The sequence below is a fragment of the Empidonax traillii genome, unplaced genomic scaffold, assembly GCF_003031625.1.
Source record: "Empidonax traillii isolate 1590-97213 ecotype Southwest subspecies unplaced genomic scaffold, ASM303162v1 scaffold65:size4453928, whole genome shotgun sequence".
NCBI lineage: Eukaryota > Metazoa > Chordata > Aves > Passeriformes > Tyrannidae > Empidonax > Empidonax traillii.
In genome coordinates, this window is record NW_020955258.1 from 783,731 (window position 1) to 811,357 (window position 27,627).

The 27,627-nt window shown below is 39.5% G+C and overlaps 1 protein-coding gene across 2 annotated transcripts in view; it reads left to right on the forward strand.

The window, feature by feature from the left end:
* BMPR2 (bone morphogenetic protein receptor type 2) overlaps window positions 1–27,627 on the forward strand; it is a 107,371-nt gene that overhangs the window by 68,363 nt on the left and 11,381 nt on the right. For both annotated transcript variants that reach the window (XM_027880141.1, XM_027880142.1), the window contains exons 4-11: window positions 12,665–12,775; window positions 13,219–13,310; window positions 15,344–15,574; window positions 18,740–18,854; window positions 20,472–20,632; window positions 22,374–22,521; window positions 23,466–23,602; window positions 27,260–27,432. In XM_027880141.1, the coding sequence (XP_027735942.1) occupies window positions 12,665–12,775; window positions 13,219–13,310; window positions 15,344–15,574; window positions 18,740–18,854; window positions 20,472–20,632; window positions 22,374–22,521; window positions 23,466–23,602; window positions 27,260–27,432 (1,168 nt within the window). The remainder of the gene's footprint in view (window positions 1–12,664; window positions 12,776–13,218; window positions 13,311–15,343; window positions 15,575–18,739; window positions 18,855–20,471; window positions 20,633–22,373; window positions 22,522–23,465; window positions 23,603–27,259; window positions 27,433–27,627) is intronic.

Genomic DNA, 27,627 nt, shown 5'->3' on the forward strand with positions numbered 1-27,627 from the left:
GATGTGATTACCTATTAATTTATTAGAAGGAATAAGCAAGGAAAACAAGCAACCCCCCCCCCCCCTCAAAAAAGAACTAACTACCAAACCATAGTTCAGGCCGAAAGCAAAAAGTTGATTGTCAATCATTTTCACTTTGATGGAGCTTGTAGTGATTGAGGATGTCTTAAATTTTGAGTGACCAAACAAGTGTGTATTAAGTGTCTTCACTGAAGTGTAGAAATGCTTTGATGGTGTCCAGTTGGAGACCAAAAGAATCACTTGAAAACCGTGGCTGTGGCTACACGTATTTTGTGATGGGTTAAAGCAGGAACACCTGTCAGGAAGAAGTCACTTGCAAGTTTAACTTTATTTTTTTATTTTGCAAAAAAGGGTTTCTACTTGTTTAATGAGACTTGAGGTTTTTGCCTTTCATTTAACAGGATTTCATGGTACAGTTAGGATTTGAGTAAATTGGATTGACAGAAGACTTCTTCGTATTCAATTTTTTAGAAGGTTGCTTTTTCCATTCTGATTTCTATGGTATCTGTGTAAATAAGTGTCTTGTGAAGATATTAGTCTGAGACTTACAGTTTAATTGTACAGTGTCATTAAAACAGCTGAAACTGATGCTCAGGGCTGTGACAGATTCCGGGATTGATTTAAGAAATTTTTCATGACATAGAATGTATGTATAAAATAGAAGAGGTACAGAAGCCGTATCATTCACTACGTAAAAGTTTTATTCAATCTGTGAAATTAATCTAGCAATCATGCAGATTCCAACATCATTAGCAAGTCAGTTTCATAGGATTATGAAATGTCTCCTCTGACCTATTCAGATTTGTGTTGAAATATTTATTCCTGGTTTGAAACAAGTTTGTTACTGTAGGGCAGACAGAACGTGTTATACAAGTGAAGTCAGCTGTAACACGAATTGATAGCTTTGATACCAGCCTTTGTACTTGATTGATGTATATTTATTTTGGCTGGGATGTTGCCTTAGATATGGTCCTTCCTCCCTTCCCATGGTCTCCCCGTTGGCGTCTGTGCCCAGCTCCCTGCTCAGCATAGCCGTGGTTGTTCAGCACGGCTGCCAGGGCACCGCTGGGCTGGAACAGGCACCTGGGAGTAGGAGGCGAGGGATGCCTGAACTGGCACTTGTGCTGCGAGAAACGAACATCAAACGATGTCTGTATTCATCTGAAATCAAGCACTTAGATCTGTAGAAGGATTTTGCATAAGTGCAAACTAAGGATTACTATTTATCGTTATTGCCTTTTTCATCTTCATGTTATTACAAAGTAATCAGAATAACCTTTGAAGTTAGGGAAGGTACTGTTTTTCCCATTATATAACTAACTAACATAAAGCACAAAGAGGCAAAGTAACTTACCTAAGATGAGGCTATTCAGTATCAGAGCCAGAAACATGTTCAATCTGAGTTTCTTTTTGTTTTATAATTCAAGTTCTGGAAATTTTTTTCTTTCCTTTAGGAAAAAAAAAAAAAGGGGACATTTACACAAATCTGACGTGCACTTGTGTGCCCTCATACAAGATGCAGTTTTCTGTTTGAAGAAGGTCACTCCAGCTGGTGCCTTGGAAACAGAAGCTGTGTGTCAGTGGAGACTATTGATTTTGCTGGGGTCCTCCTAAGGTTAAAGCCTTTCTCCTCTCTGGGCCATTCTCACTGTTTCAGCTCCTGCCCTGCTGAGTGCTGGCCCTGCCGCTGCCACCTCCTCACGTCTCTGTTGGCCTTGTCAGGTTTCCACAGCCCTTTCTGTCCTTTATTTCTCCCTGCTTGAGGATGTCTCCAAATCTCTGTATCTCATATCTGTGAAGTGTCTTTGAGAAAGAGATTCTTCCTGCCCAGAAGGCAGCTGAATCTCTATGTAAGCAAGGACAGGATAGAGGGAAGTAGCCGTTCCCAAAGCCTCTCAGCTGTGGAGGAGAGGTGGCTTTCAGCGGGAGGCAGAAGAGGTTCAGCTGCTCCGCTGCCCTCCTCTGCTCCCTGGCGTGTACACGCGGTAGAGAACTGTAGCAATTATTGTTATCTTAAAGTTACAGAAGGCTTTTAAAATATTTATGAAGGCCTAGAAAAAGAATCTGGTAAAAGTCAGAAACTATATGTCCATGTGGAGATGATGACTGGGGAAAATAAGAGAGAATGAGGGAGGATTAATGGGAAGATGGGACATGTACTTTCATGTTAGACCCTCTCCTAAACTGCGATAGGAAGAGCTGGAGCAGATGCATACCTTTCAGAATACCACAGGCATTATTTGAATTGGCATTAGCCAGACAAACACAGTCTTTAGCAACTGTGAATGTTTTTAACATATCAGACAGATTTAACTCACTGATCGATCGGTAGCACAGGCTTTCAAATCTAAAATTGCAAGCCCTTTTACAAATGAGAATGTACACTATACTGAGTTGTACTGGAAGTACAAAAAACGTTCTTGAATTAAAGCAAGAAGGAAAAGTTAAGTTTTAGTACTAAAATACTTGCTACGCTTGAGGATTACAGTTGAGGATTACAATATTAAGCTGATTTAGGGCATGAGATCTGAAGTACTAGGACAAAAACCAAAAGTGCAATGAAAGGTTTTGTCAGAACTAGTTCTCACCCTGTTTGTATTGATCTTGGATTTACACTTGAAACAGGCTGGATCATTAAAATTTTTCTATAATTCAGATTTCACTGCATGTTTAGGGAAATGATTTTGAAATCAATACTCTGTACAATGAACAGTCACGTCCATTAGGTCAGTTCATTCTCCGTTGCCCATTGCTAAGGCTGGCAGGAGAAAAGTGTTCCTGAACCTCAGTCAGAGGTGTGCAGGGTTCCTGACAGGATGGGAGTGCTCGGTGTCCCTGCCCACACCAGAGGGGAGCGCGGAGCTGGCAGCATCGGCCTCAGTGCCCGTAAACAGGTACCCGCCGTTCCTCCAGGCTGCACCCAGCAGGAACCTGCTGGGACAGGCCCAGACATCCCATGCTGCCTGGGGTAGGCTCAGCCTTCCCACTGAGCCAACAGCTGGCAAGGCGGGGATGTGGCTTTGGAGGAGCGAGGGGAGCATGGCCCACTGGTGCCCGGTGTTCCTGGGCTGCAGCGCTCTCAAAGACTGGGAATATGCAGGCTCATGGGGTCAGAGCTGCCTCTTCTGAAAGATGAGGGGGGTTATGTGTTTGCTTACCCACACAAAAATACGTGTTTCAGTGTTTTGATGTAATTTTTTGGGCTCTATTTTTAGTGCCTGGGAACATTATAAACATGAAATATGTAACCATTGAGCCTGTTGAATTTTAAAGAACTTAAAATAGCTTTAAAGAGGCTGTCCAAAGTACTCACATTTTTCCATTGCAGTACATGTATTTTTTGATCCAGTGATTTACAGAAGCTGAAAGTGTGCCTTTATGGTAAAGCTGGTGTTGCTGTTCGGTTTGATAAGCAGTAAGTCCCGTTGGTCCAAGATTAATATAAGGGCATAATGTAAATGCTGTTCTCAGCCTTTTTATTAAAAACATTTTCCTGACTGTTTTATTTCAGTATGGAAGATGTCCCTAGTGTGTGGTTAAGTGTTCCAATTAGCTTTCCATTACACTTGAAGGCAAGGTTGAGGTGTACTCAAAACTAGTTTGCCTATGGAAGCGAAGTATTTCTTTTATCTCTCTAGTAATCAAATATTTATTGGTATATAGGGAATTTCAGAGAGAATAATCCAAATTGAGTTTTGTGATTAAATTGCTATTTATTTTACATACATCGTGATTATAAGGGCCTGTTCAGCAGTGTCAGAAATTACACTGAAGATGCCTGAACTCACGGAAGAAAAGGCAGAACAAGTTTTGTTGGGTTTTTATGAACTTGTGAATTCCTTCTGTACAAATGTCATCATCATCATCATGGCTAGGCTTCACGAAGGAAGATTTGAGAAGAGCTCAAATGTGGCAAGCTGCTAATTGACCTCTTCCTATCTTGTCATCAAAGAAAGAGCAGGTAGGGATTGCATAACCCACTTTCCTGCCAATAAATTACCACTCATTCTTCAGTTTTAAGTTTCATGTAGCGGCGCAGCCTTCAGTATTCAAAATGAACAAAAAAGGCCAATCTAATCCCCACAGCCTGGCTCCAGACTGGGTGCTTGGGGGTAGCCAGTACACCAGAGGAGGACAGAGGTGCTGGAAGGGATTCCACCTCTCAGACAGCCTTGATGCAGGGACAGCGAGGGAGCCTTCCTCCTCGAGACAAAGCTCGAGTACAAATTGCATTTTCCAGCAGCAGGTTTTTGAAGAGAGATCTGCCCGCTGAAACTGCCATCACGAATGAGTGACTTCTAGCTGTAGCAGGATTTCTCTGGAGCACGCTCTGGGAAATAAATTTTACAACCCAAGCTGCATGATGTTGTCAGGCATTCACCGAGGAGGCAGATGGGATCTGTGATGCGTGGTTACCAGTTTGTGATGTTACTGCCAGTCTCACGAGAGACTGGTGCTTTCTTACAGTCCAGGTTCCACACAGTGATGCGATTATTAAATTATATATTAATGCGATGCATTAAAATTTTAGCTCTCCTGATGTGGAGAAAAACATGAAAAGATGTGTCACGAAGGACACCTCATGACAATAAGTATATAGGATTTGATATAAAAAGTTAAAATCAGTCAAATATGATGATGCTAAGTGCAAAGTGGAAACATATTGGTGACTGTTGGCATCTTTTTTTCAAATATTGGAATGATTGGAAGTAAGTGCAGATTTTCTGTTTCATCCAAGCCAGTAGACTAGAAACCAGAGATTTCTCTTAAGTCCAGGGAAAACATCTGTTTTTAGTTATGAAAGAAAGTTGCCTTAGGGTTATTGTTTGGCAGGATTATTCTGCTAAAGAATGTTGCACCATCTCCCACAAAATACACGGTTCCCATTGTGTTTTTCATCTACATGAGCACCAAGTGCTCAGTCCTCTTCCGTAGAAGTTATCTTGCTAAACTTCATTGTGCCTTCAAGTGCCTTCAAAACTCGTATGTGAAATAGTGTTCGTTACCGTAACTTCAGTTACAGTACTGAAGGTGGTCATGTTGATAGGCATCAGATACTTGCATTTTATACTTCTTACAAAATTTGGACATGTATTTTAATTTTATCAGTTAATTGTCAAGTACTTACAGAAGGATGGAGACATTTCTCATGCACAGGCTCATAAATCAGAATTAGGATAATAGTTGTTTTAATGCGCCTATCAAATCTTGGAAAAAGATGTTTAAGGAATAAAGATGTTTAGGAAATGCTATCTTTTTTCTTTTCATCATTCTTAGCAATGCATGGGTTTAATGGAAAACTGGCAATAGCTCCCGCTGGATTTAATTGTAAAGGTCTGTAGAACATAACTTTTAAGGTATTCCAACCCTGTAGTTCCAGCTTGACTAAAAGGTAGGTTTAAATGCCTTTAGTTAAATTGGTGTAGAAGGCCATGTGATGGGATTCTTGCATTATATGATAGTCTGATCTATGCCCATGATATCTTTGTAGTTACTATCTTTTGGCATCTTTTTAGATAGTTAGGCCACTAACATAGTTTTTGTTACAAATTATCAGATTTTTTTTTTTCTTTCACATTTTCTTCTCTACGCTGAATGAATTTAGGATTTACATAAAATAGTTTGAGTCATTTTGGTATAGTGTTTATATTGGAAGCTTTCTTCTCAGTTGCTCTAATGTGATGAAGACTGAACTCTCTTGCTGCAGGACAGTGGTTCAGAAATGAGGCAGTAGTCAGTTGTTTGAAAAGAAATGTTGATTACTGTCCAGAAAAAAAGACCTGATGAAGCGTTTTGGTTTGGTTGGAACGTGCTGCTAGAATGCAGTAAGGGATGCATATTCTACACGTTGTGGAGGATTCTGAGGATGTGTTTAATATAAGCTTTGTGTAGACGAAGCAGATAAACAGATCTATGGGCCTTTGGAAAAGATTGCTAATTGAATGTTTTTTCAAAGGACCGAGATCTTACAGCTGTCATGGAAGTTGTGCAGGGCCACTGTGAAAAGCAATGTGGCTTTAAAATCAAGTTGAGTTAAATGCACTTGAAAGGTCTCTTTTGTGATCTGCAGAGCATACTTGCAGTCATCTGCAGCTGAAGGCCACATTGCCCCCACGCTGCAACCACGCTGCGTTGGCGACGGAACCGTAAGCTTTGCCTCATCCTTCTGATCTCATCCTCGGTATCATTAAGATTCCTTAATGGAGGAGCAACTTCTGCAACAGATTGGCAATGAACATATTGAATCTATCACATCAAAGAAATAGTTGTAGGATGGCGTGAAGACGCTGCTTCTTTTTTAAGTGATCTGTATGGGCAGATCTGTATGGGCAGATCTTTGAGTCCCTGTTTAATTTTACTGGCTTTGATCAGAGGCCATACAGCTGCAGTTGTTTTGAAAAATCAGATGTTAACTGTTGTGCTGTGAAGGTTAAAGGATGGTGTTTTCCTTGCTTGTTCAAGACTAACATTGCTACTTACTTGTGATATGGCAAATTATATAAATATTAGTATTTTGGTACATACCAGTTGTGAGACTGGTTGGCTTCTGATGCACAGCTACCAGAAATTCTGTGGGAACATAGGTAATTATTTTTAAAACTGATTTTAATTATATAGAATAATTGTACGTTTCTCTAAAATGTTTTTACACAATGCTTCTCTAAACTTAAATACACACATATATTTTCTAGAATTATTTACTACTGTGTGACAGATACACAGCTGTGAGTCATTTACATGAAGAGTAGGCAGATTTCTGAAGATGGAATAAAAAGCTTTAATAGCAATATAGAGATCTGGTGGAAATTTATGTGCAAATGTCCTTTATTATATGATCACCACCATGTAAATATATAGCTTTGAAACAGCATTCTGAAACCTAAGGTTTCATATTCAAACATTCAAATATTAAAAGGAAACAATGTCACTGCTTGCAGTTTTAAGGCCATCTCCTTTTGTGTGTTTATGTTGGGATACAGCCTTTAATTACACAATCAAATTTTTCCCCTTAGGATTCCTAGGTTTTCAGCTTGGTTAACACTTGCTGCCTTTTCTCATGGCTGTCTTAAGACGTCTCATCATAGCAGTGATCTCTGCGGTGTCCCGTGGAGCTCTTTGGCCATCGCGGTGTAAAACCTGTGGTGTAGCTGTAGTAGAGAGAACTTCGCTGGACAGCTTTCAGCTGTTATAAGGAGGAGGGTACCCTTCCTTCTCCTCATTTTCCGTTCTCTTCATACATTCTGATTTCAGTAATAGTATCAGAGCAACAACGTGCTGAACAGTGAAGTAGGAAATAGGGAAACTGCTCCCGTTCTCCTCACAGTTTGTCAACCAGGCTGGAATATTTTACCTTCGCAGTACGGACGTTCGTGCTTAAACTGACACAGTAGTGGTAGTGGTGGGTTAGTTGATGCTTTATCCAGAGCAGCCAGGGAGGGAAGATACATGGGGGGTGAGGGGGAACTGGGGGGATGGTTGTCTGCAGGTTTCAGAGTATTTGCTGATGGGAAAGGAAGCTAGAAGAGTCACACATCCCCTCTCTGGCTCCCCCAAAGGAGTTCTGTATATTTACAGACTCTTTTGCCATTGGCTGTTGTTACCTGGTTTTGTCTGTTTTCTCAGAATGTTCTTTCATCGTAGGATAAATGCTAATTTTAAAGTATGGAAACAGGAAGCATACAAAAAGGGCTTTAATTTTTGAAAGTTAAATTACAGAGAAATAAAAGAAGCTTTTTCAAGCATTGGCACAGATTGGAGTACTTTTGCATTTATTAATATTACAAGCTTGTGTTTAGAGTGGACAAGTTAATTTGAAGGAAAAACATTGTTCTTCCTGATGCCATTAGCGCTGTCAGTATTCTTCATTCTGTGTCATTCCTGGGGAAGGCTGGGAAGGCAGCAGTTGGACAATCTCCATGTGCGGCAATATAGAGGCTTAATTTAAAAAACTTAGTTTATCAAAGATACTGTATAAGTACTTGGAAACTATTATGGCAGTGATGCCTGAGAAAAGAGAGAGAAATGCCTAATGTGTAGAAGTGCCTGCAGGGAGTATCCCACGTGCAGGGCTGGGTTCAGGCAGATGACTCACATCTAACCCAGTGCTAGAAACATTCCCCCTCACGGTGTGCTCTGAAATACGTTCCCAATTATTTGTGTGTACCTTTGACAAAATTCTCTCCATACACAAGGCCTGCTGTACTTGGGTTTTTGGAGGCCAAAAATTAGCTCTTTGTTGATGATGAGGTCAGGACACTTCTGGGAATGGTGGCTTGTTGGTTACCAGCTGCTGCCCAGCCAGCAGGAGAGGTTGTCTCTGTTAATGAGTCAGGTTTTGTTTATTTTTCTGATTTAAAAAAAGAAAAGAAAAAAAATGCTTGTGCTGTTTGCTGTGATATTTCTTTGTGATGCAAATTGGTGGACTTCAGGAGAATGCTGACCAATATCAGAATTACTGGCAAAATGTTTCAAGATAGAAGAGTGTACGTGCTGGGTTGTCTTCTAAATGGCATCTCTGTACTGTTGCTTGTAGAGTCGGTAGCCCTGGGAATGGTGCTCTCCTTTCCCATCCAGCTGGGACAAGAAGTTGACTCTTGAGGTGTTTTGGGCCTTCCGGTGGTTTCTCTTGGTATTAATTTTTTATTGTGGCAGATTTTGACTAGGTCAGGGAGCCTAAGTTGGAAATAAAAACCTCAGGTAGACATAGCAGCGAAACAAGCGCAACACTAACCTTGCTTTCAGTTACAGTAACGTAAACCTGAGGAAACTCTGCTCTTCTGTGTGCAAGGGTAGGTAGAATTTGTCTCTGCAGTCGACTCCTTAATCATTGGATTTTCTAGAGTCTGAGCTAATCTGCTCATTATGCCATTGATTTTTTATGCTAGACATTGATTAAGGAATAATGCTGAGATACCAGCATTTCCAGTGTGAGATCTGAAGGCACTGTTGGACCATTTGTTTTTAATTCAGTTTGAATTTGTCAGTAAGGAAATGCTCAAATATTGGTAATGATTCTGAAAACTAAAATGAGATTCTTGAGTGGTTGTTATTTATGTTTAGAGTGAGTTCATACGATGATATGAAAAAAATCTGGAAGTTGTATGGCAGGTGTCTGGGCATTATAAATAAAAAAAGCAGAGTCCACTGATTTGAGGGAGGGATTGTTAACATTTTCAGATGAAGAAAGTCTTACTTCAGAAAAATTTGTTTCTGCACTGTCATGCATGTGGAGCTATTGATAGGAGATGTAGTATCAAGTAAACTTTCATATAAAATGTTCTAACCATAAGGAGCCGTGGTTGTTTCAGCCAGGGCTATAAATTCATGGAAGAAAGCGTGAAAAGAAACTTCTACAGATGTTGCATCCTTGTTTCAAAAGTGCCTTGCTTAAAGGTCAGTGATTACTTTTACTGACCCACAGTGATGTGCCTTTTGGTGACTTAGTTAAAATACATCTCCAAATAATACCAAGAGAAATATGACTTTTGTGCATATGTACATGTAAAATATGTATTAATTACTTAGAAGTAGATAAAAGAGGAAATGTAAACCCCTGAAATGCCTTGAGAGATCCTATCTGGCTTTGGTAGCATTTCTTATCTAGGTGTTTAAAAGTAAGTGTGATGTAAAAGACTGAAGGTGACATATAACCAAAGAAAAAAGATGGATTGATAAAATTAGTGAGTTAATAAGAGTTTTTTTAAGCTTTGGAAGTGTTTAAAACTGGGCAGATAAGTGACTTAGCCTTTTTGTTCTATTTAAGAAAGATTGATAATCTCACATTACAAAAGTTATTGTCATACAAAGCAGATAAAGGGTGGATAGAAATAACACGTCTGTGGGGGGTTTGGAGCTGTCTGGGCTTTTTGTCATTATGGGTTTTTTTCTGCTTTTCTCCTTATGTAGATTTATAAGCAAAAGATAGTAAAAGTGTCCTTGCTGGGAAATGACTGGCTGTCACATGCAGGGTTTTACTCACATACTGTTTTGAGCTGCATCTTACAAGTCCATTGAGATGTTCATTTACACTCACTAAGAAATTTGTATTCTTAAATTTCTAGATGTTGTTCAACGGTAGTAACTCGCACTGTAGGACTGACTTGGCTGTTGGAATGTTGACGATGTTATTTTAAAATACTTAGAAGAATTGAAAATTAGTTCAAGATAAGCCGATCTAAGATTCATTAAGAAACAACTCTGCTTAAAAAAAATAAAATATTCTTTTCTCTTGAAGGGGCCAGGGAGGTTCTTTGAGGTTACCTGGTGGCTACACGGCTACCCGCTAAAGAGAAACATCCCCCAGAGGGGATGGTAGGGCAAGGAAGGAGAAAGCAATGATCCTTTTTCTCTGGGTGTTTTTCTACTGCTGATGGGCACAAAACATTTTTGTCTGGAGATGTTCTAGTATCTCTTCAGCCTGCATAAAGCCACCATTCACAGGCTGCTCAGGGGGGTGTGCCAAGGCTGCCAGAGCTGCTGAAGAACCTGTTGCTCGGGATACCCTTGCCCTGGGCTATGCAAGGACTGGAGGGACAGCAAAATCCCATTCCAGGATGGAGGAGGGCCCTCCTGATGGAGACATGCTGTTAACCCTTTGATTGTACCAAAAGCTAAAGCAGAGCAAGCAAACTTAGGCATCAGATACCATTTGGCAAACAGTGGTGGAAACGATTAGTGGTTACTTGGCAATGGGAAGGTTGCAAATGGCTGCACTCTGGAGGAAATACAGCTGAGATTACAGCAGAAAGGTCAGTCTCTCACAACCTGCATCTTCTTAGTACATGCTAGGCACTGCCTTGAACTGATGCAAAACCTGCCACATTTAATATATATTTTAAAAGATAACCCAGTAACATGTAAATTCCATTCATAAAAATAGGAAAGGCAGAATTACCATTTCCCTGCTGGCAGTTACTCAGCTTCTTAGATTTGTGTAGTGTTTCTCAAAGGTTTGCATGATGCAACAGTTTCCTTTATGATGTTGTGTTTTTTAATATATATGTATGTGTATGTTTTGAATTTATAATTTAGATGACAGTTGTAATGTGAATCTTTTAATCTCCTCGCAGTGGAAGTCGCAGCTCTTATTCCACATTACAGTGCACTGTGGCGATAACTCACTTTCTTATGGAACCAAAACCAGTAGTGATGGTATTTCTTTTGACAGAACAAATTTAAATTTGATGCTGTTGTGATTATCACAAGCTCCTCTTATTTAAATTGGTGTATCAGATATGAGCTACGTGGTTTTTTTGATAGATGATTTTTCTATTGCAGCTGAAAGTTTCTCTGGTATTCTGTTTTACCAGCTTTTTATTATTTTCCCTAACCGTTATGGTTATGTAAGAATGGAAGTTGTTTTCTTTTAAATTTGCTTTCTTTTCTTATCTAGTTCTCTTGTGTCTGTCCACACTGGGAGTTTGAATAAGTGAATCGTGTTTAATTTCTCTTAAATGCAATACAAGAAAAGGGAATTTACCAGTTTATTCAGTTAGTGTAGACTGGGATAAATTGTATTTCAGTCTCACCTAAAAATTTATCCAATGTTTAAGTCTTGTGTGCACTTTGTATTTTGTGGTTTTAGCATAGTTAGGTCTCATTACAGTCTTTTAAGGAGTACTTTTTGCAATATATAAGACAAGTTTAAACATAGTTCCCAAACTCGGTTTGGAAGCCAAAGTAAATGAGGTCTTGTAGTGCCACATTCCAGTGATTCTGACATCAGAAGAGTATCTGCACTAATAAATTGTTGTATTAAAGGGGCTGGATTTTTTTATGCCTTCAGAAAGCAAGACTGGGGTCTGACACAGGGAAGCGTTAAGCTCGCTGTTAAAAACACTCGCTAACAAATCTTTTCATGAAATCTTTTTTCCCCACTGAGGGGGAAAAAAACCCCAAACCCCCAAAAACTCCAGCACTGAAAAAACAAGATACTGAAATTTTGACAAAAAATCAAATGCTATTTCAAAAAAAGGCTCAATAAAGCCAGTTATGTAATGTTGTTGAGTGGGTTTTTTTTCAGGTTTTCTGATACTCTGCTACAGTCAGTGGAGATACCTCTGTATTTTTGTGAATTGAGGAATGAGAATTATGCCAAAAATTAGCTGAGCACTGACATAAATCAAAGCCCCAAAGTATTTTGAAATATTTGCATAAGTGGACTTATGTATGTTGTATATATTTGAATGCAAAACATTCAGTATTCATCACATTTGCAGCACAATTAGCAAACTCTTTTGAGATTTTCATCCTGGGAAAAACAATTAAAAAAGCCTTGTAAAGGTTACAAACTTGATTCATACCAGGAAACTGGATTAAGGCACAGATAGTAGAGCAGGGCTGTATTTACTTGGCTTTGTATGGCTGGGCTGAACTTTGCCAGCTCAAAATTCATTTTCTGCTGTCAATGCCTCTCTATACAGGGCAAGGGAAGTTTGGGAAAAGCTGTTGATGAATGTGCTCAGCTGTGTTTGATCAGCTCTTTTGCCATCCCTAGATTTTGAGAGGAAAAACAGTTTACTGCGTTGTCTTACAAGCCAGTGTACATTCCCCCCCCCCCCATTGTTGTAATAACAATTACATGTTTCTAGTGTTGATTATTTCAAATTTACAATTAAAGAGTCCTCATCTTGATTGCTTTCAGATTCCTCTCATTCTTTTCATCGAGATGAGACCATTGTTATTGCCCTGGCGTCTGTGTCTGTACTGGCTGTTTTGATTGTTGCCCTGTTCTTTGGATACAGGATGCTTGCAGGTAGGAATTGACAATCTTTCTGATTTTGTGTTTTTCGCTTGTTCTTTTGGCTCTTTCTCAAAGTTCCACTTATGTCTTCTGTTCTCCCCAGTCCCTATTATATGCTTGTAGATAATGCTCCCCTTTCTCATCTCTGACACTTTATGGTGATATCCCTTTCGTAACAGTTCAGAGGGATTTATGATTTGTCCAAGCTGGCATTTTGGGACCCATTTTTCTTCCACAAACCATCTGCTCAACACAGCTCAAGTGAGATGGTGAACGTGCTTTATAGTTATTACCAGGGACTTTTGGTGTAGCAGATATCTGTAGTATATGTAGTACTTGTTATGTCCCTGCTACAATATGTATTTCTGCCAAGTCCCAGGTAAGTTGTATTGTTTTCACTCGGAGCATGTCATTGAAAGGAAACTATCTGATTTCCTCCTCACCCTCTTCCCCAGGAGATCGTAAACAAGGTTTGCACAGTATGAACATGATGGAGGCAGCAGCATCAGAGCCCTCATTGGATCTGGATAATCTAAAGTTGTTGGAGGTAAATGTTCAACGCGGTTTTTAATCTTCATTTTTGTTCAATATAACACTTTTGGTTATATCGTCTTCCAGGTATAGTTACAGAAATGAATGTATCACTACTCCTGTAATGTTTTCTTCACAGAAAGAAATAAAAAGAAAGGGTTAACTGCAGTTACATTATTTTGTCTGATTTTGTTAGTAATATTGTTGGAATTAGGCAGAACATATTCTGCCTCAAGAACAAACACTGGGAGGTAGTGGAGGAAATTAGAACGTATTTCAGCATTGCATCAAAAGATCCATCTTTTTGATTGACACCACTTACTCTAAGTACAGTACCATGCTGTAGTCGTTTGGAATTTGTTAGTAACATTATTGGAATACCGAATGTACTGTAGATAGGGCAGTATTTTTCAGTAGTGGTGCATTTATGTATAGTCATTCTTCACTGTGGGGTATTAGCTATCTCCATGGCAACTGGAGGCCAACCAGAACTCTCTGCTCAGCTTGGTGTTAGATGTATCATCACACAACTGCAAAATGCTGTGCTTCCAGTTGGAATGAGTGATAGAACGTATGGAATTTTAAAAAACTTCCAGCCAGAAATAAATGAGTAGAATGACTGAGATGCAGAGTGTGGTACTTTCTTCTTTTTCCCAGGAGAAACCACACCTAGAGATGCAGACTGCAGGCATGCAGCGTGGGCTGTGCTAATGGTGACAGCAGACTAATTAGCTAAGAATCTCAGGTGCCTTCTGCCAGCAAAAAAGTATTTGAGGCAGAGTTTACAAGAGTTTAACGATGTGTGTTGTAGAAGTGTGCAAAGCCCCAGATGAGATTACTCTTACTTGATATGCAGTCTTGGAGAAAGCAGTGACTGTGCTGGTAGAGAGATCTGCTGTGGGGTCTTCTGTCCTGCTTCTTGTATCTGAAGGAGCTGACTCCTCACCCCCCCCCCACCCCCATCACAGGGTGTTGCAGGACTAATGTCTTAATCTGTGCTTACCTTTTGACTCTCCGTGGGTAGAAGATGTTCCAGGTTTGTACCTGGAAGTGACTTGCTGCTGCTTTGCAATCCGCTGACATGAAAGGACTGAGAAATGAAAAGTCTCTCCCTTAAATAATACTTCGTGGTTGAAAACCTTCCTATTAGACAATGTTATAATTTTTAGAAACACTACTTCTGTTATCTGTTCTGTTTTCTGTTCCTCCTCCATTTGCAAGTAGTATTTAAAAAGTGTTTAAATTTAAAAAGTAGCAAGATGGTTCATGAAATCCTTACAGTTCCATGTATAGGTATTCCTGAAAATCATTTTAATTAAATAGGTGCTTAAATTCTTATGTAGTTAAAATCTTTTGAGCTTTAGAAATTAGGACTTTTCCTGAAGGTGGTCCTGCATTTTGGTTTAGAGCAGAGATTGCATCTTTCTTCTTCAGTTGCCATGGAGATGGGAAAGGCCATTCTGTGAAGACTGTCTAGCATAGTGGGGGCTAGAATAAAGATTCACAGGTAGTCAGGAATTAATTGTTTCCTTCTGTTGAAACCTGTTTACCTCTTTTGGTATCTATTTTACAGTATAAATGAGTATTTTGTTATTACTAACCTAAAAGGTACAGCTTATAACCTGTCCTAAACCTAAAATGTTTACCTCGATGTCTGTGATCTCTGGAGTGAAATAAAATTGATCACATAAAAGCTATAAATGTTTAGTAGGCAAAGCTTTAATAAAAGAATTAGCATCCCAATAGACATGTATTTTATTGATTCTATATATAAAAGTGCTGAATAGATTGTTTATTATATATTTACTGGATATTCTGACCATAGATCAATTTAGTAAGACCTACATTGGCCTGGGCTGAGGTTTCCAGCTCCAAAATAGCTTTTATGACAGCATTCTAATTCTGGTTTTCACTACGAAATATTTACTGTCTTCAGTATTTTTATAGCATAAGTCAGTATAAAAGTTGGCATACAGTTTTTGTAGAGTGAAAACTTGGGGTTTTGTCTTCTTCTATTATTTAGTGAACTAATTATTGACTTTTTTGCAGTTGATTGGCCGGGGACGATATGGAGCAGTGTACAAAGGTTCCCTGGATGAACGTCCAGTTGCTGTCAAAGTATTTTCTTTTGCTAATCGTCAGAACTTTGTCAATGAGAGGAACATTTACAGGATTCCGCTGATGGAACACGACAACATCGCCCGCTTCATTGTGGGGGATGAGAGATTCACTGCCGACGGCCGCATGGAATATTTATTGGTGATGGAATATTACCCCAATGTAAGTGCTGCAGAGGAATCAATTGGCTTGGTTTAGAATCCTAAGAATAGCCACATAAAAAAGGATGTACTTTAGTTTTTGTCGGTGCTCTTCGCTGCTGTTTCTTGTACAGTAATGTAAAAATAATCCATATAAATTACAATTTTAATGAACCTTTTTGTAGTTTACTGTAATACTCTTTAAGATTTCTCAGTTAGTGCTACCAAACGTAGTCTTAAAAATTCTTAGCTGATCTTGGTTATGGTGCAGGTTTTTTTTAGTCAATTCCGTCCATACTCAAGGACAGAATTTGAAGAGTTGTTTTTACTTAGAAATAATTTAATAAATTTAAAACTTTTTAGTATTAAAACATTTTATCTCTCTTATGGCAGTTAATGACCTCAGTAACTGTTAATAGCGGGGGTTTTTTACAGAGAAATATAATAGATCCAGTATTTTTGTCAGACTAGTTTATGGTACCATAAATCATGTTACCTTTTTATTCTGTTACCTTCTGTAAAGCTTTCTGTGGCGTACTTATTTATTTTTTGTACCATATACTGATGGTGTAGGACTACAGAAAGAAGGCAGCCTCCCTTTCCAGAACCATTATCTTCAAATCTCCTTAGCTAACTGAATGCTTACATCCCTCAAATTCATTGAGTTCCTAATGCTGTGTGTGTGTGTGTGTACACAGAAACAAAAACATTTTGAAAACACACAGTATAAACCATAAAATGTAATGTATATAGGGGTTATGTATATGAAAACACAAAAAATTATGTTTCACGATTTATCTTGGGGCTTTTTTGCCTTTATATGGGAAAAAACTGTAGTTATTCAGTAAATCATTTTTTTAATGAGCTTTTTGCTCTCAAGTAAGCCAAGTCCTATTGAATTTCCTCCAGGGTGTAAAGGTGATGGCTGAAGCCTGCTCTGTTATGGCAACAGCAGGACAAAAGCTGCCTACTTAAGTAGCAAAAAGGAGCAGAACAGTGATAAGTACCAGTAATGATGGCCTGTCTTAGGGGTTTTTTAGCCTCTGAACTTGTGTTGAAAATTAAATGAATACATTTAAATACATACCGAAATATGGATGTGTATTTACATGCGCATATATATATTATATACAAATGTAAGGCAGCATAGCATAAACATGTAAAGAGTATCTTAACTGAAACCTTTAAGTGAGAACACACTTGATCATGTCAGCTTGTAAGAGACAGGCATCTGAGGAGATCAGAGAGACTAGAAATGACCATAAGAAAGGTCAGTTGTGCCCATACCAGATGGACAGTGGCAAAGCACATCAGCTCGGGCATAACAGGCTAATTTTCAAGTAATTGAGTTTAATGAAATCAAGTGAATATTCTGCTCTTGGGAGGGTGGAGGATAACTGCCTTCACAGGTGACCTGGTTTTGCTGTTTTCTTGAACAAAAGGGTTTTTAGCTGAAATGTAAAAATGGTGTCTTGTTGCTTATATAAACAGGATCTGATTAAATGCACAGATGAGGCTTATGACATCATATTATCAGATTCTTTCTCAATATGGTATTAAGAACAGCAAGATTAGTCTAAAATCAATCCACTGGTTGTTTAGAAGTCATTGGAAAAAGTGCACAGCAGGTGTAATTAATGCACAGTGTGATCCTTAATTCAGGGAGCAGATGTTCTGCTGTATGTGGAGTTAACAGCAGAGAAGGAAGCCTGCTGTGATAGCCTTACTAAAAGGGAATTGCAGTGTTCAAACTGGAACCATAAATCTGATTTCAAAAAGGACTAACCAATACAAGATGTGCAGGTGAAATATTCCCCACCCAAAACATCATTCCCCCTCAAAATACTTTCCTTCTTGGAAATAAGGACAGAAAAACCAGAACGTTTTCACACAGAAAATTGTTCTGGATGTTGCCTTGGTGAAAGCAAGGCAGATGGGTTTGACCCAGATTGCATCATTATCCAAACATGCCTTCAGACCAAAGGAAGTAGGCAAGCAAGTAATAAAAGGAAAGATAGGTGTATTTATCAATCAACAGGCTGTTCTGATGGTACTCTGAGGTGTGGTAGGCGAAAAAGAAAGCTGAGAGGGATGACATAGTGGGAAATAGGTAATAGCCACAGAATTGTTGCCCCAATAGTCAGACACTCATGTCCTTTTAGAACAACAGAAAAGTTGTAAAACACGGTGGAATCTTTTGAGTGTTAAAAGCATCGATTTTATCAGTAGTTAGAATCAGAACAAATGTCCCCATTTTGACATGTAACTCATGACTTTGATAAGATAATCTTAATTACAAATATATCTCTCTCTAAATCTTGACTAAAATTTTCCTGATTGTCATTGGTATTGAACTGAACTAAAAGCATAAAATCACAGCCCTCAGCTGGCTTAAAAATTATCTGGTGGCTAACAGGCTCTGAAGCTGGTTTGAGATCGTTATTCAGTGAGTATTTCCCAGTCACACCATGACAACAGTCCTGTGGCCTCTGTTAGAAGTATATTGTCACTGGGGATTGTGCATAAGAACTGCTCAAAGTTGTAGTTTGCAGGGTCTGGCTCTTGTTTTGGATTGCAGTCTCAGACTCCAGAATATCTCAGTATTCTAATTCACACCTTTCCTTCTAGTTTTCTTGGAGATTTCCCAACTAACGACTGTAAAATCCCCCATTTTACATATGTAACTTCTCTTTCTAGAAGAGATTCCACGTGCACTGTTTCTTCGGTCACTCCTACTCTGAGTTACCTTAGGGTTTTTTTTGTTTTGATACATAAATAGATTCTAGCTGTGCCAGTGAGAGATGTTGAGTATTCTGTAAGTGTCCACATATGTATGTGGGTGTAAAGCCCACATAACCCAGGCTGTTATGTCTGCAGTTAGTTACCTTTCTTCTGTTCTGCAACAAGATGTTTATAATTAATATCATTATTTCTAAGGCAGTCCCTGTTATTTTGTGATACAATTTCTATTCCACTTTAGATAAACCAAATGGCAGCACTAGAACTCAGTGCAACTTTGGTCCAGTCATGGGTTTTAGAATATGTCAGTAAACACAGAAGCAGTTGAAGATTTATACCTTTCAAGAGTAATGGATAAAACTGACTTTTTTAAAGATTTGAAGTTATTCAGCTGGACAATGATTTTAATCCATGTTTGTTGTTTTGTTTTTGGTTGGGTTTTTTTTAGGGTTCTCTGTGCAAATACCTGAGTCTCCACACGAGTGACTGGGTGAGCTCTTGTCGCTTGGCACACTCCATAACTCGGGGCCTGGCGTACCTGCACACGGAGCTGCCTCGAGGAGGTAAGGCCAGGAAGGCATTCCAAGATCTTCAAGATAGATACTCTAATTTCTATCATGGAGTAGATTCCTGCCTTTCTTTTTTCCTCTGTGACAGTACAGAGAGTAGGAAATGATGAATGCCAGTAGAGATTGCTCAGAACTACTGGTATGTTCTTTCCTTCTGAACAACCCCACGTCGTGGGCTCTGGCTGTGATGCTGCTGTGAAAACACGGAGTGAGAGCTAGGAGAGCCCCAGAGAGAGGCAAGAGGAGGAGGCAGAGCTGTGCAGTGCTGCTGTATCATGGCAACAGATTACTGAAGACCTGAAGCAGTGGCTGGCTGTCTAGCAGAGGGCAAACAGATGGGGTGTTGCGTTTGTTTTTGCAGTTCAGACACAGATCACCAAAGCAATTTTTAGTTTGTATGTGAACAGTATACACAAGGAGAAATAATTATATCTTTTAACTCCACTGAAGTTTTATTTATCATGTCTTGATTATTGTCTAAGGGTTTGGCTCTAGCCTTTGCTGTGTACAAACGATATGCTGGACTTCTGGTGTTTTATTAGAGTGCTGGATGTGACAGTGTATTGATTAGTATCTTTGTATCTGCTTGCATGCCTCAGCCAACATTTCAGCAGCTGAAGTATCATGATTATAAAGCAGAGATTCTGAGATCTGTGATGTATCAGGCTACAGAATATGGCCTGGCACTGAAGCTTTTTGGCAGTAAATAAAAGGATGGTTTCACTGAATCTACATTAAGGTGCTAGTGTTTGGATTAAAATTCCAAACTATGTATCTCAAATGTTTAGCGTCAGCTCTAGCAAAGAATGACAACTAAAGATGCTGCTAGAAGTGCAAGCCTGAAAATACCCGAATCAGTATTCCTATGTTGACATTGAAACTGCAGCTATCATCTTAACTCCATCATTTCAAAATGTGCAGACACGTGTGTCCATTAGCAGCCAAAAAATGTGTAAGCCTTCCATCAGAAAGAAGAGACAGCCATAGGCTGTGAATGCTAGGAAGGAACTCATGGAGTAGAATGAATTCCACACTAAAATGAGTTCTATAGTGCTGGCTGCATTACTAACAAATTAAATTGCATATAAACTAGGAACAACTGAGATTATTCTTTGGAAAAGATCAGATCCCACGCAAGGTGAACGTGTTCAGACTCTGTTCAGGAATAATATTGTCTACATATCTTCTGAATAGGTACCAATGCCAATTCCAATCCTAACCTAAGTAGCTGGTGCCCTATTTGACACAGGAATGTGGATATGAGAGAGAGTATTTGAAATGGCTTTTAGGGCTGTGGCAGCAGATCTGTACACAGTGTCTCCACTGCCAAAATAATTCTAAAATATCCCTTGGAAAGAAGATCATCAGCAAACACTAGAACTGTATATAGCAGTAGCCTAATATGTTATGTAGGTATGGTGAAACTCTGAATGCCAGTCAGTTTTCTACAGATTGCATACTCTGGAGCTCATTGTAAAGAAGCCAAAATGTTAGCTTTCTAAAAGATGATTCTCAGTTTATAATAGCTGAACAGACATCATCTGGTTCTCTCATTTTGCCAAACAGTAGATTTGCTCAAATAGTAACGAGCACTTTCATGTGTCCAAATAGACCATTACAAACCTGCGATATCCCATCGTGACTTGAACAGCCGCAATGTCCTGGTAAAGAATGATGGAACATGTGTAATTAGTGATTTTGGACTCTCAATGAAGTTAACTGGAAACAGACTGGTACGACCAGGTGAGGAAGATAATGCAGCCATTAGTGAGGTAAGTATAAATGAGGATAAACCCGTGCATAAAGGAGAGCAAATTAGTGTGGAAGTAACACTGAGAAAGAGTTATTTCTGTTGCTGCGAGGTGAATGTTCAGGTGGTTCAATTTCTGTAAGGGGGAATTGCTGCAGTGTAGGTGTGAGAAGTGACTGAAATCTCCATGGGAAGAAGCTGGTTTTATTCTCAAAACACTGAGACAAACGTAGCATTTTGAAAGGCTGTTGGCAACCCTGGAGACTGAAGTTTCTGTGTGAGATACAAGAAGACATAAGGTAGATTTGGTTGCCATGTTCTTTGCAATGGTGTGGTACAGGTCCCTTCAGTCTTGTACTGCAAGCGTTAACTGAAGACCAAACATCCTTTGGAGATTTTGGTGTTAATTTTTCCAAAATGGTGACAATACCACATTCAACATCCTACACCAATTTCTCTGGGTGTCATCTGCAATTTTCTGGACTTCAAATGGATACATCTGTGTTTGAGTGAGTACATGTAGAAAGTCAAGGACCAGCTGAGAAAGAACAGGGTCAAAAAAACCAGGGAGTGCTTGAAAAAGCACCTTGTGGGAAAAGATAAAAGAATGAGCGTTGTTGAGGGAAGACAGAGACAGGTCTTGAAGTATGTAAACAGCTGCTGCAAAGGGAAAGGAATAAACTGTTTGCATTCAGGACAAGAGATAATGGGATTATATTGCAGGAGGGAAAATTCAGGTTAGTTACCAGGAGACCTTTCTAATCTGTAGAAGGCAGCCAGGGTCTGGAATGGACTGCTAAGGAAGGCTATATAGAATTTGCATCATTTTATGAATTTAAGGAACAGATTGGAAAAACATCTATTAGGAGTGGGTCATAATGGATTCTAGGCACAAAGAAGAAACTGATTTCTTAAGCTTTCCTTTTTATGTTGCTGTGACTCAGAGAGTGGGGGAGTTTTTTGTTGTTGTTTTGTTTTTGTATAAGCATAAATATACTTGACATCCAATACAGACTATGGAATTACAGCAAGGCTATTTTAAACAGAATGAAAGTCCCTAATGGTTCAGTAAATTTGTATGTGCTTTTACAGAAAACCTTTACATTTCATTCAAAAGAATATGTTTTGCAGTGCTAATCACCTTCCCTTAGAAAGCAAGTGCTAAATTGACAGTACATAGTGCACAGGTGCTCTTTTTAGATCTCCCCTTACTGAACAAAGAAACAGGGAAAGTGCTATTGAAATGTTGGGGTAGGGAGCAGTCCTGTGGCAAAACACTCTTGTACTAGTACTGGTGAGTGCTCTAATCTAACTGACATATATCCTACTGAAAATTAATAGACTCTTACAAGGCTGTTAATAACCTTTGACTATGGAAGATGTAGGGTAGAGCCCTAGTGAGAGTTCAGGAAAAAGAGAACAAGTTTAATCTTCAGTAGCACGCTCTTCCGTTATGATACATACCTTGACGTTTAACAGAGTAATTACAGGGCAGAAAAAAACATTTCTGAGAACATTAAGTAAGGGACAAAGTTATTTTGTTCTGGTACATACAAAAAAGTGACAAAGTAGGGCAAGGGTTTTGTTATGACTAGGCTGCTAGTAAGAGTCTAGAAGCTGAGGACATGGATTAGAAGAGAACTGCATTTTCCATAACTGTAGAAAACACCGAACAAAATAGGGTATTAAAAAATAAATCTACACAATAAATTGAATTTGGCAGTTACTTCCTGATGTGAAGCTTTGATTTTATGTTTCCTCAGGTCGGCACGATCCGCTATATGGCCCCAGAAGTGCTTGAAGGAGCAGTGAACTTGAGGGACTGTGAATCTGCTTTGAAACAAGTGGACATGTATGCTCTAGGCCTCATCTACTGGGAGATATTTATGAGATGTACAGACCTCTTCCCAGGTAACTAAAAAAGCTGGGGAAAGCTTTTTTAAAAGTAGAAAGCAGTACCAGTAACCAAAGCTACTCCTTATCCAGAGCTTTTGAAAGTGAAGAGGGGAATTAATTTTCTCGGTTGCTTCTGCCATTAAGTCGGTGCCATCTAGTGTTCGCGGTGGTGGTTGTCAGCACAGTGTTTGAGGGTGAGACACGGTTCCTGCTGAGAGACTTGAAATTACCTGTTCAGGCAGTTTGCAGGCCTCATGGTAAGGGCAATTTGAGCATTATTGTTATTGTCCAGAGCTTAAATACATTGAGAGTTAATCTGGTGGGAAAGGCAGTGCTTCTAGTTGTTAGAACAGATAAAAGTGTTTTTCAGACTTTCCCCATGAAAGAATGTATGGGAAAATAGTGTGATTTAATGTAGCCTTTAGTAATTTGTACTTTTATTTATGATAGTGACATTGAAAATGCAGGGAAATCTTCCAAACCTGTAACATAAAACAAAAGGAAATAGACTTTTAAAATTTAGCACATGAGGTTGTGCCACACCCACCATCTTCTTCGCAAGCTACAGCATATAGAACAAATCTAAAATGCAGCATTCTTTCTGTAGTCAAACAGCTGCACTTTATGGGCAGGGGCTGGTAATCTTGCTGGGCTTCTTCACGAATAAGTTCATGAATATAATCAGTTAGTGGTGTTTCATGGAAAGTTGGTGTCATCCTCAGGATCCAAGACGTTCTGAATGTGCCACTCAGCCAGCAAAGTTTGAGGATGTTATCCTTGGAAAGGATATGTGCTGAACAGCACATAATTCATTTGCAGTTAATTTAGAATTTTTTGTGGAGAAAGTGGGGAATGTCTCGATAGACAGCAATTTTGTTGGTACCTTTCATCACCTGAAAGCCTTTGCTCTGCCTTTGAATCTGATTGATTTTTCCCCCCTTTCTTTCTTTTGCTAACAGGGGAATCTGTGCCAGAGTACCAGATGGCTTTCCAGACTGAAGTCGGAAACCATCCTACTTTTGAAGATATGCAAGTCTTGGTGTCTAGAGAGAAGCAAAGACCAAAATTCCCAGAAGCGTGGAAGGAGAACAGCCTGGTGAGATAGAGTATTTGCAAAGAAACAGTGATTTAATCAGCTTTAGGGTGTACTCATTTCTTAAAAGCAATTTTTGATTTCTTTTTTAATGTTTGTTAGCATTTAAGGATTAGGAGCTGTTTCTGTCTGGACTTCTTAAATATGGAATGCAGTTTTTTAAAAGCCACTGACATAAAAACTAGATTTCTTTTCAGGAAAACTACTATTATTAGTGTGATACCCAGGAAACAACTACTTATATTAATTGTTAGACATTGTCTGTAGTATTATGCATGAAGTGCCCATGTGTTCTCTGTATGTTGGATGAGAAACATGAAGACCTTTTTTGCCTTTTGACATCTTATAAACTAATAAAACCATAAAATAGTTGGCAAAAATGCCAATATATTCTTCCAAAACTAAAATCTGTAAACATTATAATAAACTTCTTCTGAACTTGTATAGTCCTCAGAATTTGCAGAGGCTAAAGCTTCCAGCAATCATTTCATTAGGACGATATTACAAATTTTATATGGCTTCATTTGATCTGCAATTTTTGTTTTCAAGACCATAAACGTAGTAATGTTGTTTGTTGTTTTGAATGAGTGTAGCTATGGCTTAGAGCCTTGCTTGCTGCTGCAGGCCAGCAAGTTACAGCAAGTCAGCTGAACTCTGGTGAGTCTGTGTGCTCGCTTTCATCCGCAGCAAAGGTGAGGTGATGCTAATCCCCTGAGCTCAGAGGGGACTGGTTGTCTTCTTTTACAAGGGAAGTGAAATGCGGTTACGGGGTTTCATCTGATCCATGGTAACTTGTTTAAGCTAATGCAGCTTGAGTGAGAGTATGAAAAATGACATATTTGACTCTTTCTTAAAAAGATATTTTTGGTTTTATTCCCTTAGTGAAATCGTGCCCTGCAATCTTCAGAGGCTTTGCTGGCTGATAAGTGTGTAGCTGCTGTGCAGACAGCGAGGAGCCTGAGGGCTCACCTGTGCTGGTGCTTGTAAATATGTACAGAACCCTTTTCAGAGAGGAGCGTAGCCTGCAGTGGTACACTGCAGAAAAACATGTTGGAACTGAGCTGGGAGCTTCACAGAGAGGTTCTTTAATAACACAGTTTTGGCCAGCCAGTCTTGGGGGCAAGGGGGGCGGAGAAAAAAAAATGGAATCCCCGCCCAAAAGATATAGGAAATCAAACAACAACTGTTTTAACTATAGCCACCTTGGCAAATGCAGTGTTGGAAGAGCCAAGTTTGACGGCTCTTTTTGAAGACAGTTAAAACTAAAACAAAAACAGTTCAAGAAGGTTTGTTGTTTTGGAGATCACCATTTTAAATGTTAATTACGTTCTAGCAAGCTGATAAACTCCAGCATTATTAGATGATCCCCATATTTAAACTGCCTAACACACTCTTTGTGTTGTTACTTTTTTTTTTTTTTTTTTTTTTCAAAAAATCAAGATTATGATGATAACTCCAGCTCTAAGGATTGATTTACACCATTGCTTTAAGAGAAAAGAAGAATAAATAATTTGTAGTTCTCTCATGGGTATCAAACAACTTCTTACCAGTCTAGGATAATATCTGAATGAGCACTCCAGAGGAGATAGTATAGAAAACTAAGCTCCAGATAACCTCACCCTGGATGCAGGTCCTAACCTCCTGTATCAAGTGCATGGCAAAAAAGGACTTTTTTCCATTGTTTAAAGCTGTGCTGACATGTTGGGTTATAACACTTTCATGCAAATTCATATATTCAAGAAATGTATTTGTCATTTTCATTTGAGAAATAAAAATAAAAAGTAATGTTTTACTTTTTAGGCCACATAATTAAGACACTCAAAAGATGTGGAATGCTGTATTTGTGGTTATATACGCAGTCTCAGTCTGCTTCTTGCACTGTATGTGTTGTGTTACAGACCTTGATTAGCAGTATTGTTTTTCACAGTGTAAAGCAACAATCTGAGCAGATGATATGGGTAAAATAATTCAAGGGCTATAAACTACGTTGAGACATTACAGCATTCTTGTCCCACTTGCCAAAGTGGGATCCAAGCTTGACTTCAAAGGTCAGCACTGAAAGATATTAAGAGAATAATAGAATAATGCAGATTTCTGGTCCCTTCTATTTTTTTGATGAGTGCTGGAACTTCTAAATAGTGCATTTTCGTATAGTAGTCTTTGAACCTGAAATTAATAGAAAACACATTGTGGTAAATGTGAAGCTCTAGACGTTCAGTTTTGTTAGCTATCTATACAGTCATTATTGTGTTCCTGTCGAGATCCTTACAACATCAAAAGGAAAGATCTGCTAGAGGAGATACAGTTTCAAATTAAGCGCTGTTTGAATTTTAAATTAAGCATTGGTGAAACCTGTAGGGGAGAGTCTTGCAAAGAAACGAGGCAGGAGATTAGAGTGTCTTAGACTTAAATATTTAATCTAAATTTTGACAAAACCAAGTTGTAAAAGTTGAATTGATGGCATTTTACTGTGGGAGAGAAAACAGATCCATGTCCTTGTGCCTGCAGGTGCTTTCTGACTCGTGTCCGTCAGCTAAGGGGAGGGTAGTTGCTTAGCCCCTCTGTGATCTGCTGTGGAAAGGGAGATAAAAGGTTTGTTTGTGGGCGAGCTGGTCCCCACCTGTGCAGCCGTGGCTGCCTGGCTAAGCAGCAGTGACGTGCCAGATGCAGGCTGTGCCAGGAGCCCGCTCGGTGTGTGAGGAGCTCTTGGCTCGCATGCAGAGTCGGTCCTGGCTGTCACTGCCAGAAGGGCACGAGGCAGTTCCGGCACAGGGGCAGTCAGCAGGACCCACTGAATGCCGTAGTGTCCAGCTGGGATTGTGCACAGTCCTCGGCACTGGAGAGGTTAAAGCTGGGCTGTAGATGTGAGATGTTCTGGCAAACCAGATCCTCTTCATGGGCCATGGATTGGCAGCAGGGGCCCATGAATGTCTGCCTGGCTTTTGTACTCCAGATGCACTGGAAGCAGAATTGTTCAGTGTTTATAATTTCAGTTGTTTCCTCTCCAGTTCTCTGAGCATATGGCAGCACGTTTTGGAGGTCTTGAGCTCTAATCCTGACTGTACAGTTCATCCCCCAGTGTGATGCCAGGAACGTGTGTGTGTGTTTCTGTTTCTCCATCTGTAAAACAAGTGCAGCAATAATCTCCTCCCGTGGCGCAGACAAATTCACTGATACTTACGAGACATTTGGATGCTGCAGTGGTGAACAGAGGAAGAAAAGCATGATGAAGTGGGCATGGCTGTGTTATTTGCATACAGTGCAGGGGAGTGAGGCAGTCACCATTAGCAGAACTGTGAGAGTAACGTTTCCAGAATATCAGCAATCCTTAGTACACAGCTCTCGTAAGGCAAGGAGAGTAAGCTGAGCGTGCATACCTCAGAGGGCTGGCTGAAGATTGTATGGGCATTGGTGAACGGAGCTTTTCCTAAATAATTGTCTTCCAGTTGATGTGTGTGTGTGAGGTGTGATAATGCCAGTCGTGCATATTGCAGTTATTAGGTTAAACTAGCTTTGAAGGAAATCGTGGATCTTCAGATTCTCTTCCCTACCAGCTTGTGACTGTTTTCATGCATGCAGAGTGCTGCCATAAAACAGTAAATTAGAAGCACAATTTAAAGGGGAAATAATTTAAGATGAAGGGTTTTTGTCTCCCGGCAGGCTGTGAGGTCACTTAAAGAAACGATTGAAGACTGCTGGGATCAAGATGCTGAGGCTCGACTAACAGCGCAGTGTGCTGAGGAGAGAATGGCAGAACTCATGATGATCTGGGAGAGGAATAAATCAGTTAGTCCAACAGTCAATCCTATGTCAACTGCCATGCAAAATGAGCGGTAAGGAGAGAACACATTTGGGTTTAGTCAGCAGCAAATGCCCATTGCAATGCTCAGCTTGCTCCAGGAGAGAAGCCACACCTTGGTGCTGGCTTAACATTTCTGCGCTTGTGAAGTGGGGGTGTGTTACGTGAGCTAGTCTACATATGGGTATTGTGTGACACGGTCCTGATTGCTTGTGTTCTTAAGATCTCT